This window comes from Sceloporus occidentalis, unplaced genomic scaffold (assembly GCF_023333645.1).
Source record: "Sceloporus occidentalis isolate IW3139 unplaced genomic scaffold, rSceOcc1.0.p SCAF_5, whole genome shotgun sequence".
Taxonomy (NCBI): Eukaryota; Metazoa; Chordata; class Lepidosauria; order Squamata; family Phrynosomatidae; genus Sceloporus; species Sceloporus occidentalis.
Genome location: NW_028316985.1, coordinates 4,072,146 through 4,084,941, shown reverse-complemented (window position 1 = coordinate 4,084,941; position 12,796 = coordinate 4,072,146). Strand labels below are relative to the sequence as shown.

The following is a 12,796-nucleotide window of genomic DNA, read 5'->3' as shown; positions in this document are numbered from 1 at the left end:
GCTGGGCTGTCAAAAGAAATTCTGGCATATATTGGGTGCCCCAGTTTTTGCCTTCCCAGGCTATTTCAGGTTTCAAAGAGGTCCCTCCTCCCCAAAAAATTGATCTGAAGTTGACCTCTAGATCACTTCCTGTTAGAAAAAAAGACCTTTCAAAGGCCCCCAAATGTAGTAAAATTGCCTCTAATGTCCACAGAGGAAAACCATTACAAATCAATTCAAGGTCTTGGGGTGCAATGTGGCCTGGAACACCCAACCGTTGGCAATCCCTCATTTAGACTAGAATTATTTCCACATGACCCTTTTTTCTCACCACAGTCATGTTAGCTAATGAAAATGGAAACACATCCATTTGAGAGCAGCCGTTATTGCACAATTCTGCCATTGCACTCCCTTACACACTCCCCCTTAACACCACCTGCCTTCTTTATGCCCTACCCAGCATTCCTTTTGGGGTTGAAAATTTTTATTTCTACCTTTTACTGCAATTCCATAGTCATGCTAATGCAATTTAAGTTTTTTTTTAAAAAAAAGAACATTTATAAACTAATAAAAAACTTATAACGATTTTTTAAATCCAACCAGCTTGGGAATAACAAGGGGAAGTGGCGATGGGAGAGAGGGGGAAACTGACACCATGTGACGCTTTGTAATGGAGCTGCTGCAGTAGCAGTGTTTTGCACATGAGAACTAATGGGACTGCAGCACAGTTGGGAGCTTATTGATGGATTTCCCCAGTCAATGAAAAGGGATGTCCTAACCACACTCCAGAAACACAGGAGCTACAGATTATAGAGGCAAATATCGTGCAACAAATATCACCAAAGGCATTATTTTCTGTCTTAAAACTGCAGTTTAAAAAGCCATGTATGATGATCTAAGAAAGAACAATATAAAACCAGCAAGCAAGTTCACACCCAAGATGAGACTGGAAGTGAAGGCTTTGAAGCTTACATCCTTGAGTATGAGTTATGAGTCTAAGGTGCAGTTGCCCTTTAGCTATGAATTCAGAAGGTGAACCTAAGGCTCCATTCGATCAGCCCTGTGGGCGTAAATAGGACAATAATAATATGATCCTCCTGTCGTTCCTTGCAGGGTTTGTGTAAAATGCATACTCTAAAGTTCTATACAGTGGACTCTAGGTATCCACTGGGGTTTAGTTCCAGGATCCCCAAAATCTGTGAATGTTCAAGTCTCATTCAATACTGTGGCACAGTGAAATGGTGTCCCTTATATAAAATAGCAAAATCAAGGTTTGCTTTTTGTAATTAGTATCTTTTTGGAATATTTTCAATCTGTGGATTCATAGAATCATAGAATCTGAATCACAGAGTTGGAAGAGATCACAAGGGCCATCCAGTCCAACCCCATTCTGCCATGCAGGAAATCCAAATCAAAGCATCCCCGACAGATGGCCATCCAGCCTATGCTTAAAGACCTCCAGGGAAGGAGACTCCACTACACTCCAAGGAAGGAGTGTGTTCCACTGTCGAACAGCCCTTACTGTCAGGAAATTCCTCCTAATGATGAGGTGGAATCTCTTTTCCTGGAGCTTGCATCCATTGCTCCGGGTCCTAATCTCTGGAGCAGCAGAAAACAAGCTTGCTCCCTCCTCAAGTATTTAAACAGGGCTATCATATCACCTCTTAACCTTCTCATCCATCCATCCATCCTGGTTTCTTGAGACATCTCCCATTTTTCTTTCTCATTGGAACTGTTTGAAATTGTGCCTTCAGTATTTCCTTTTGAGAAACTCCCATCCATCCTGAACTCCCGTCTCTTTTAGTATTCCTGACCATGGGATCACCCCCAGTATTTCCATAAGCTTACTGAAATCATCTCTCCTAAAGTCTTGTTGAACCCATGGATAGAAAATCTGTGGATATGGATGGCCGACTGTACAAATGCTACACTGACTTCACACAGCATCCTACCATGCTCTCAGTTTTCCCTCCTGCTCCTTTACACATAACAAATGGTCCAGGGAAAGGAAAAAAGGAAAAAACAATAAATACTCTTACTCACAGTTGTGCTGGGATGGAAATACTAGAAGGTGACTGGAGAACAATGTCACATACTTGCTGATCCTGAATGAAGAGCTGTCCTTTCCAGGCATGGTAGAGCACTAAAACATTTTTAAGGCAGAGAGGGAGAAAGAAAATATATTGAATAACCATAAACGAAGATGGAAACAGGGGGAAAACAAAACAATCTAAGCCAACAAAGATGGTTCTTACCTTCTGTCTTACATTCAGCTCTGCAGACATGAAAAGGAAGGGAAAAGAAAAGAAAGCTATTTTTAAAAAACAGAGGAGAAAAAACTAAGGACATATTACTTATTTTGTAGAAATATATAAAGCTATTACTTACACGTTCTTGTGGTTTAATGGAGACATCCTTCAAAGTTCACAACACTGAAGAATTATAGTTACATAGGTACAGTTTTACCAAAGATATTCAGCAGCTTCGGAACAGAAAAGTTCATAAATATAACTGGGGAAAATAATAATAAAAGGAAAATATTTAGCGCACACATGGTCCTTTTCACATAGATTATTCAATATTCCAAACAACACATACATTATCTCAATTTCAAATCAAAAGTAAGCCAGTGCTATAACCCAACACTGTTGTTGGGAAGCTCAGCAACAACTATTTGCTTAGCATCTTCCTGCAAATTCATAGCTAAAGTAGGTTTTGAACTGGAGATTGTCCAACGTGTGCTCTTAGCCACAAGACTAAGCCTTGTGGAAATGTAGCTGAAAAATTGACAAGTCAAAGCTTCAGAGAATCACCCAATCAATATGTGAATGACTTCATCGTAGAATGGTACATGACAATAGTATCACACCATCAACATTACATGGCTCACTCTGGGGCGACATATGCTGAGGAGCCATTTTATCTACTTCTCATAATATAATCCCTGACTGTCAATGGAATATAGATTAGTATTTTTAATGGCTTGCCTGTGTCCTAATAACTATGCACAGTTGATTGCTGATCATTTGTCACATTAACACAAAACACAAATATTAATACATGCTAAGATAAATATGCATATGCTTATTTTCAAAGAACATCCTGTGCTACACCTCACTAACACATTTTCATTTGTGAAGATGACCACCAGAGTTAGCTGATTTAAACCAGGTTTGTTTAAACCAGGCTTATTTTAAACCAATGACTATTTTTTTAAAAAAAAAACCCTGTTTTTTAAATTGATTATTATAATATATATATATATATATATATAGAGAGAGAGAGAGAGAGAGAGAGAGAGAGAGAGAGAGAGAGAGTGTCTGGCTGCTATTAATATTTTCCAACTCTCTTACTCTAACAACAATGACTGGATATAAACATTTCACCTTTAAGTTTATTGGCACTTACTCATTGTAAGACCAATATCCAGTGGCAAGAAAATCTGGGATAGAGTTAGCTAAACCTGAGAAAACGCTGGACTCCATCTTGCAACCACCTTTTGTACACCATGTTGGTGGAAAACAGTTCAGAATCTCAGTTGCCGTGTTAACCAGTTAAACACAATTCAACCAACCCCAAATTCTGAGAGAGTAAAATGAGTGACTTTAGGCAAATCACACGCTCTCAGCCTCAGGGGAAAGCAATGGCGAACCTCCTCTAAACCAATCTTTCCAAGAAAACCCCATGACAGGTACACCTTAGGGTCGCCATAAATCAGAAGCGACCATTTTGACTCCCTCACTGATATCTTTGCAGTTGGAGATGTATTTCATTCAGGCAGGCTTTCGAGTTGTAATTCTCTTCTAACTCCATGATTCTATGATTACAACTCTGGAGAGCATGGTTCGAATCCCTGCTTGGGCACGGACGCCAGTCACGCCCTCTCGGCTTCAAGACAAACCTCCTCTGAATAAATCTGGCCAAGAAAACCCCACGATAGGTGGGCCTTAGGGTTGCCGTAAGTCGAAAACAACTTGAAGACACACAACAACGACAACAACTAATTGCCAAGAAATCCCTCTAAGAGGGACACCTTAGGGTTGCCATTAAGTCGTTAACAACTTGAAGGCACACGTGTTGCCACACAACAATAAAATATAGACAGGGATTCAGAGAGTGTGCACACTACTTTAGAAACACACCTCATTTTTGTTGTTTGCCGTCTTGTGTGCCTTCAAGTCGTTTCCAACTTATGGTACGTATATACATACATATTCATCATATACGCGCATGCACACACACACACACACACACACAGGGTCCTTGGTATCCGGTAGCGTTTGGTTCCAGGACCACCACCCCCGCCATGGATAGCAAAATGCATGGATGCTCAAGACCCATTAAAGAGAACGGCATAGGAAAGTAGTGCCCCTTATATAAAAGGGCAAAATCAAGGTTTTCTTTTGGGAATTTACACTGGTGGATGGTAGAATCAATGGATACAGAGAAATGACCAAAGTACAAGGTGTTGGTTATCACCTTTAAAGCCCTACATGGCTTGGGCCCAGGATACTTGCAGGAACGCCTCTCCCTACATAGTCCGCCCTGCACTCTCCGTACCTCTGGGAAGAATCTATTACAAGCAAACATACATCAACGGTAGTGAGAGGACAACTGTCCATTCAGATGGCTGTTGAGAGAGAACCTTCTAGAAGGTGCTGAGGTGAAGTGAAAAAGAAGGCCTGAGCCTTTCCGCATTAGAACGCAGCAAAACGGTTTTATTTTTCTCCAGTTTTTCACCCTGGAACACATCTTTACCACAGTTTCAATCCATTTCAGCCTTGTGCATCGTATAAATAGCTGAAGCTCAAAACAGGGTGAAACTGCTCTCTTCCCCCCCCCCTTTTTTTTTTTTTCTTTTTGCCAGTGCAGACAGGCCCTAAGAGTACTTGGTATTTTTTACTGTGGATAGTCTACTACTAATAATAATAATAGTAATATTTATATATATCCCACCTCTCTAAGCAGATCAAAGTGGCTAACAATAATAAAATAACATTGAAATACAGTAAAACATCAATATATTCTGATTTAATACAAATAATAAATATATTATGATTTAATATATTCTGATTTAATAGGAATAATAAACAATTTTTTTAAATGGTCTTTTATTGAAAGATATAAAGCCTAATAACAGGATTGTAAGTGTTGGAAAGCAATAGAACATGGTTGGTCAAGCTTTCTAATACACAAAACAATGTTTCACAGTATTAATTTTCCCCCCAGTCCTGGCCAGAGATATTTATGATTTTGGATTTTTTATTATTATTATTAGTTTGGAATATTTCCATAAACATGATGTATCTTAAGAGACAGGATCCAAGCCTAAACACACAATTCGTTTATGTTTCATATTCTATACATAGCCTGAAGTTAATTTTATATAATATTGTTAATATTTTGGATTTTTTATTATTATTATTATTATTATTATGGAATATTTCCATAAACATGACGTATCTTAGAGATAGGAACCAAGTCTAAACACACAATTCATTTATGTTTCATATTATACAAATAGCCTGAAGTTAATGTTATATAATATATTTAATAATTTTGTGCATGAACCAAAGTCTGTATACATTAAACTGTCAGAAAACAAAGGTGTCATATTCTCAGCCATCCATTTAAAAAGTTTTATATTTTGGAGCACTTAAGATTTCAGAGTTTAGGATAAGGGATACTCAACATACATGCACACATAGTTAAGGAGAGGGTGAATGACCTGAGCAGCTTTTTTTGCCAGGTATTTTGGCCTTGCTGGTTTAACTGGGACATTAATGCACTAGACAGATCCGGAGGTAATCTCATTCGGGCAAGTATTTATAAAATCGATTAATTCACTTGGTTTATTTGCTCCGAAGTGATGCTCTCTGTCCTATGTGCAGGAAAAAAACATCAATACAAATCTGCTTCAAAGGAAACGGCTGTTCTGATCTGGAGAACTCTGCCTTTGCATCGTACATCAGCTTTCAAAGTCCCTACCACCACAACTAGCATCAAATACAAATTGAAACTAAAAGCGGGTGTGCAAAAGTCTAGTGGGTTGCCCTAGAAAGAGAAACCAGATTTGAAGTAAGGACATGTGCAGACGCCTGGTGGATTCAGTAAGTGTTCAATTTTGCCTGTTTAGTTACAGAGCAGTTTTTCCTCGGCATAGTCAATTACTTTTATTTGGAGAAAAGCTTGCAATGTGTTACACAGAGGAGGGAAAATACTAGCTCACTGAGAAAAGAATCAGAGATCCCTTTCACAACACAGAATTATAACACAATATTTCGACTGTTACAACCATGGTTCCATTTTATGGAATACAGCTGGCCCTCGGTATCCATAGGTTCAAGCATCCATGGCATGAACATATTTTCCTTTTTAAATTCCAAAAAGCAAACCCTGATTTTGCCATTTTATATAAGAGACACCATTTTACTGTGTCACTGTATTTAATGAGATTTAAGCCTCTAGATTTTCCTATCCATGTGTTGGGATGTATGTGTATCTGTCCTGAAACCAGACACCAGTGGCTACCAAGGGTCCTTTGTACTGGGATAACTGGTTTCATTAAGTTTTCAGAAACTACAAAATACCCTGGGATTCTGTATGAGGCTTATCGCATTGCTTATTAAAGCAACTTACCTCTCCCATCTTAAATTTTACATTGGGTGGCATCCTGATATTATCACAAGGATTTTGCCACCGAATCCGCCGCCTGGGTCCATCTCCGCTCCCGGGGGCACTAAGCGCCTCTTTTCCAAACTGGGCGTTTCTTAGGAAAATGGCTGCTGGAGGACTCCTGGGAGCAGGTATAGACCCTGGAAGGATCCGGGCAGTGGATTCGGCAGCAAAATCCTTGTAATAATATCAGGATGCCACCCAAATTAAAATATAAGCCAGGAAAGGTAAGTCGCTTTAATAAGCAATGTGATAATCTCCTAAAATGCAGCCTTAGCAATTAAAGCAATATCAAACTGCTGTAGCTGTATATTGTGAAAGGGGCCAATTTGTTTTACATTTCATGTAATGATGGTTCTGAAGAACAGCTGAGCAGATTCATCACTTCTTGGAGAAAAAGTCAGTTCTTATCCATACATTCCAAAGTTCGTGCCAAGGAAAACTAAGTTCTTCATCTTGCACCAATTCTGAGCATTATCTGTTTTGAATAATTTATTCAGCTATGTTGAACAATTTATTTTAATTTTAGTAATGTGGAACAAAATGGAATTATGTTGTACAAATTTAATTAACAAACTGCTTGTTTGTTTGTTTGTTTGTTTGTTTGTTTAAATTCTGCCCTGTACCCATGGATCCCTTAAAGCAGCTTACAATAAAATGAATCGGAACAGTTTTTAAAAAAATATTAAATGGCAAAAATAATTTTAAAGCTAAAAACATATTAAAGCATTTAATGCTTAAAAGTACAACCCCCCACAAAATATCAATGCAGATTTAAACAAACTCAGTTTACTCATACATAAGTCACAGAACTACAACTTCAGCCCAACCTTAGTGTGTTTTATCAAGTCACCTTGTCAACTTATGCAACCCCATAAATTTCATAGGATTTTCTCAGGTAAGGTATACTCAGAAGTGGTTTCGCTAGACAATTCTGATACACACGTAATTCAGTCTTTAGTACCAATATGAAATTGATGGTGAAGAGCATTTTTAGTTTTCAGAAAAGGAATGAATCACAAAAAGGAGCAAGCAGAATTGCTTTGATTCTCCAGTATGAAGCAGGTATATTTCTGCTGGGCATAGCCACCCTTGCATGCTGAGACTCTCTAGGGCTTCACATGTTTATAGTAACTTCATCTTTTTAGAACTTCCTGCAAGCACACCTTGCTTCCTGATGCAGACTCCATTTTGTCTCTAATCTCCATTTTGTCTTCAAGACTCCACTTTGTCTCCATGTTGTTAGAATGTATTTTTTTTACACGCTAACAAACCATTTTTCTTCTAAATGTCTTTTTACAAGTAACATGCAAAATTTTACTTATTTTATCTTTACCATCTTTAAATTATACACAAGATATGCGAGTAAAACTATTTTGTTACTTTTGATGAAGAATAAGGTCAGAAACAGACCAGCACAATACGCCGGCTTCCCAGTGCTTTGGCAGCATGCCATTCAGATGATGCATACTGCTGGAGCGCTGGGAAACTGCACAGCTGACTGCACATGGTCCAGCTTTCTGGCGCTGTGGCAGCGTGCGTTTACATACCACATTGCAGCAGCACCAGGAAGCCACCGCTTCCCAGGAAACGCCAGCTTTTTTCCAGCACAAAAAGGAACATCAATTTGCCAATTTTTGCACCTGAAAAAAGGCAGAGGGGGCTGCGGTGTACAGTTGCCATAGCCCCCAAACTAGCTTTTTCAGAAGCAGCATCACGCCACCCCTTTAGGGTGATCTGTTTCACCCCTCTGCCTCATCTTTTACTAGGCTGGTAACACATGTGTAGGGAAGGATTGGCTAGTATCCTGTTTCTCACTTTGCTGTGAATGAATGATCTGTTGTTCAAATTTACCCTAAACAATTTCATGTATTCCCTATTCTTCACCTTTTACATGTTCACCTGCATATGCACGTACCTGTTTTAATTTTAATTGTATTGTTTTAATCGTTTTTATCTTTTGAACAGCATTTTTTAAAATGAGTAATATGTTTTAAAACTATATCAGTTTAATTCTATTTTAATGGTCACATTTCAGAGTTCCAACTTTGGAAAAAAGTGGGATATAAATGAATATAATTAAAATAATAAACAATATTTGTACCTTTCACGTTGCTTAACAACTTACGGCAACCCACGAATTTCATAGGATTTTCTTAGGCAAGGAATACTCAGATGTGGCTTTGCCAGTTCCTTCCTGTGTATAGTGTTTCTTTATAACCCTCAAGTGAAAATGCGCAATGCTTCCCACAGCTTGAAACATCCATCCGTCGCTGTCTACCATCTACTGACTGGTTCACCACGTCTTAAGACCAGTTAGTCATCAGCTTCTCTGAACAACAGTCTATAAGCCTTGAAAGAATGGACCAAAGACCCTTCTAAACTACCTTCCTGCTCCTATGAGAAGATAGGGATGCTTCTGAAAAACTCACAAGCTAGGACTGAAGGCAATGGGCTCACCCTTGTTACATCCCTGTGTCTGAATGCTAGCTGCTATACTACTGTTGCCCATGGAAGGTGCATTTACAGTGGGCCCTCCACATTCATGGGGACAGAAACACAAAACCCCCATGAAAATGGGGAAAACGGCAAATAAAAAATCCCACTATTTTTAACCTGAGAGAACGCCTAAGAAACTGTAGGTCCTCCAGCACAACTATATGGTCAACATCTGATCACAAAATTGTTGATCACAGAATTGTACTGGAGGACCAACAAATGCCTAGAGAAATGTTCTCTCTAAGAATACCTAGGTCTTCCAGCTAAAAGGTTGAGCTGGCAAATGGCCCCATACAGACAGGCCAAAATAAAGCTGCTTCGGGTCACTTTGGAGGTATGCTGTTTAAATGATGCATGCGTCCTAAGAGTCTGGAAGCTGCGCCAAAGCTGTGCTCCAGTCCTCATTTAAATAGCATACTGTACCTCCAAAATTACCCAAAGCGGCTTTATTTTGGCCAGTCTGTATGGGGCCAAATGTTGTCCATAGAGTCACTCTGGAGGACCTAGAGATTCCTAGAGAGAACATATCAGTCAAATGTGCAAATAATCAAATCCACAAAACTCAACGCTGCAAATGGGGAGGGTCAACTGTACTTCTTATGGTTAAGACCTGCCAACAGGCCTATATTTTCCATCAATCTCTCAAATCCTTGTTTCTAAAAAAATATTTCAATTGATACCAAATTGATGCAAAAACAGAAATGATGCTGCATTCAAATGCAAATTGACACAGACTTTATGTTGAGATTATATACAAAGAAATCCACAACCAAACAATCACCTTCAGTGTAACCCCCCACATCCCAGTACAGTATTATATTTAGTTTCAAATTCAGTTGTTTTTTTAAAAGAAAACATATTCTGGCATTCATGCTGCAGTTGTTTTACTATAACCTGATAAATGTGCTTAATACTTCTATAATGCTGAGCAGCAGAAAGTGAAACTGAATAAAATAGAAACCAAAGTGAAACTATTCTCTTCCTTCTACTGTACAAATGTAACAGAAAGATAGCAGAAGCGAGGTCGATTAAAAACGCAGGCAACGATTCACTTTGTAGACATATTTACAAGTGGTTCTTGTCATTTTAAACTACAAAATACAGTTTTACAGATTCTGATCTGCCTTCTCAAGACCAATATTAAACACCAGTATTAAAACCTCTTCACTGGCTGCCAATTAGCTTCCAGGCACAGTACAAGGTGTTGGTTATTACCTTTAAAGCCCTACATGGCTCGGGCCTGAGTTACTTGCAGGAACGCCTCTCTCTACACAATCCGCCCCGCACTCTCAGAACATCTGGGAAGTTCTTACTAGAACATCATAATACCAGGTTAATGACAACCTCCCATAGGGCATTTACTGCCGTGGCCCCAAAATTACGGAATAGCCTACCAGAAGAGATCCGCTTTATCACTACCTTAGTGACCTTTAAGAAGGCACTCAAAACGGATCTCTTCTGGTGGGCTTATCCACCGGACTCCATACAAAAGGCTATGACAGTTGCTCCACTCTGATTATGATTGTTGGCTATATGATGAATTGCAATTTTAGAAAACTAATAGGAATGTTGGTTAATTCAGTATTAGTGTTTTATTGATTCTATTTGTATCATTTTAATGATGTAATGATGTAATCCCACCTCGATCCGTGGGAGAGATGGGAAATATACCATATATACTCGACTATAAGTCGACCTCAAGAATAAGTCGAGGGCAAGTTTTGGGGCCAAAATTATGTAAATAAACTTTATTATTATTATTATTATTATTAAGCTGTCTCGTTTTGTGGCTCTCCAACCAAACTGTTACGTAAACATACCAAGCTGCTGGAAGGCTGGCTCCTGTGCTATATAAAAGACATGCATAAAGCAACGTGGTGCATGAAAGACAACGTGAATAATTAGGGAACTGGGCCTAAATTAATAAACCACAGGACATGTCACAAGTATCTGCCAAATTTATCTGGCTTCTTCAGATAATAAAACAGTTAGCGTATAATAATCTGATTTTGTCATTTGGAAACCGATATCTTTTTAGCACGCACCGTTTCTAGAAATCTGCCTAGTTGCAGCCTTGTGGAATAAACAGACTAGAGCAGAAAGGCACGAGAAGAACCCGAAAGACTCCTTTTTTACACCACATAATAAAAAACCATCTTCTAGTTCACATGGATAGGGAAGCATAGACACTTTAAGGACTCACAAACCAGGAAGGATATGAAAAGACCAGATTTCTAGGCCTATAGGCAACTGATCCCAAATGTACACCAGAAAGTCATGCTCACTGGTATCATCTGCATATTTTAAGACTATTGATGTTCCTTCCTCCAATTTTCATATCTCCTTCCTTCTAATCTAAGCCTGCGCTACGCATATTTTCCGTACAGAGGTTAAGCAGATAAAGTGATAAAAACGCAGCCTTGCCTGACGCTCTTGCCAACTGGAAAGCACTCCGTTTCTTTGTATTCTGTTCTAACAGTTGTCTCTTGTCCCAAGTACAGGTTTGCTCATCAAGACAGTCAAATACTGTGGCACACCCATTTATTTAAGAGCAACCCACAGTTCTTCATGATCTATATAATCAAAGGCTTTGCAATAACCTATAAATTACAGGCTGATCTTTTAGAATTCTTTGGTGCATTTCATTATCGGCCATATGTTTGCAATACGATCCCTAGTGCCTCTTCCTTTCCTGAATCCAGTTTGGCTATCTGACATTTCTCATTCTATATATTCTAAAAGTCTTTTGTTGTCTAATTTTGAGCATCATTTTACTTTTATGGGAAATTAAGGCAGTGCTTTTGTTTAGCATGCTATAATATTGATCCTGTAACTGGAATACAGAAAGAATGTGGATCCTTACTTTTCACAAAAATAATTTACACTCATCTCCTATGCACATCTATTTGCAAGGTGCAGCCTACTGATTTCAATGGAATTTACTCCCATTTAAGTAGAGTAACAAGAAAGATCTTTGTGGTTTCAAAAACCCAAGAGACAAATTCTCTCTGCTTTAAGTCTCACAGGATTACAACAACTGCAGAAACCTATGTATATGCTGTGCTATAATGAACTCTCAAATTAATTTTCATTGCTGTGTAACAATTAGTGCCATTCCTTACAGACCATTTTCAGAGGAGTTTCAACTTGGTGCCACTCCTGATTTTCTGCAAAATCCCTAAGGTGAAACAGGACTGCAACTAACTTCTTTGAAAGAAAGATGGGAGGTCTCAGAAAGCAAGATAGCTCAAGCCCAGAAAAAAAAAGCACCCTCAGTTCCGAAGTTTCTCCTGGACCAATACTAGGTTTTTATAAACTTGTTAGACAAGTTTTCATGCTGCATAATTTTTTTCATGAGACATAGCTGGAAAGCCTGCCATGCTGCTGTTCAAATACAAGAAAGGTCACTTGGCAGATTCTAGGCTGCAGTAAACAACTCAAGAATCTCCCAGAACATTGTATGGAAAGAGCAACAGCCTTATTCACAAAATTTCTTTGTGATATTTGTTCCAATTATAAAGAAATGATGGGGAAAGGATCCTCTTTATAACTTCTGCATATTTTAATTTCTGTAAGAGGCAGGAATGGGAAACAACATGGTAACCTTCTGTTGCTTTTGTGTGTCTTCAAGTCATTTCCAACA

General features: G+C 38.7%; 1 protein-coding gene across 4 annotated transcripts in view; it reads right to left on the bottom strand.

Moving 5' to 3' along the window:
- The window catches only part of TASOR2 (transcription activation suppressor family member 2), an 83,340-nt gene that overhangs the window by 52,380 nt on the left and 18,164 nt on the right, over positions 1 to 12,796 (bottom strand). For all 4 annotated transcript variants that reach the window (XM_089527443.1, XM_089527440.1, XM_089527441.1 and 1 more), the window contains 3 exons: positions 2,368 to 2,490; positions 2,235 to 2,254; positions 2,023 to 2,122 (listed from right to left, as the gene is read on the bottom strand). In XM_089527443.1, the coding sequence (XP_089383569.1) occupies positions 2,023 to 2,122; positions 2,235 to 2,254; positions 2,368 to 2,393 (146 nt within the window). In that variant the 5' untranslated portion in view covers positions 2,394 to 2,490. The remainder of the gene's footprint in view (positions 1 to 2,022; positions 2,123 to 2,234; positions 2,255 to 2,367; positions 2,491 to 12,796) is intronic.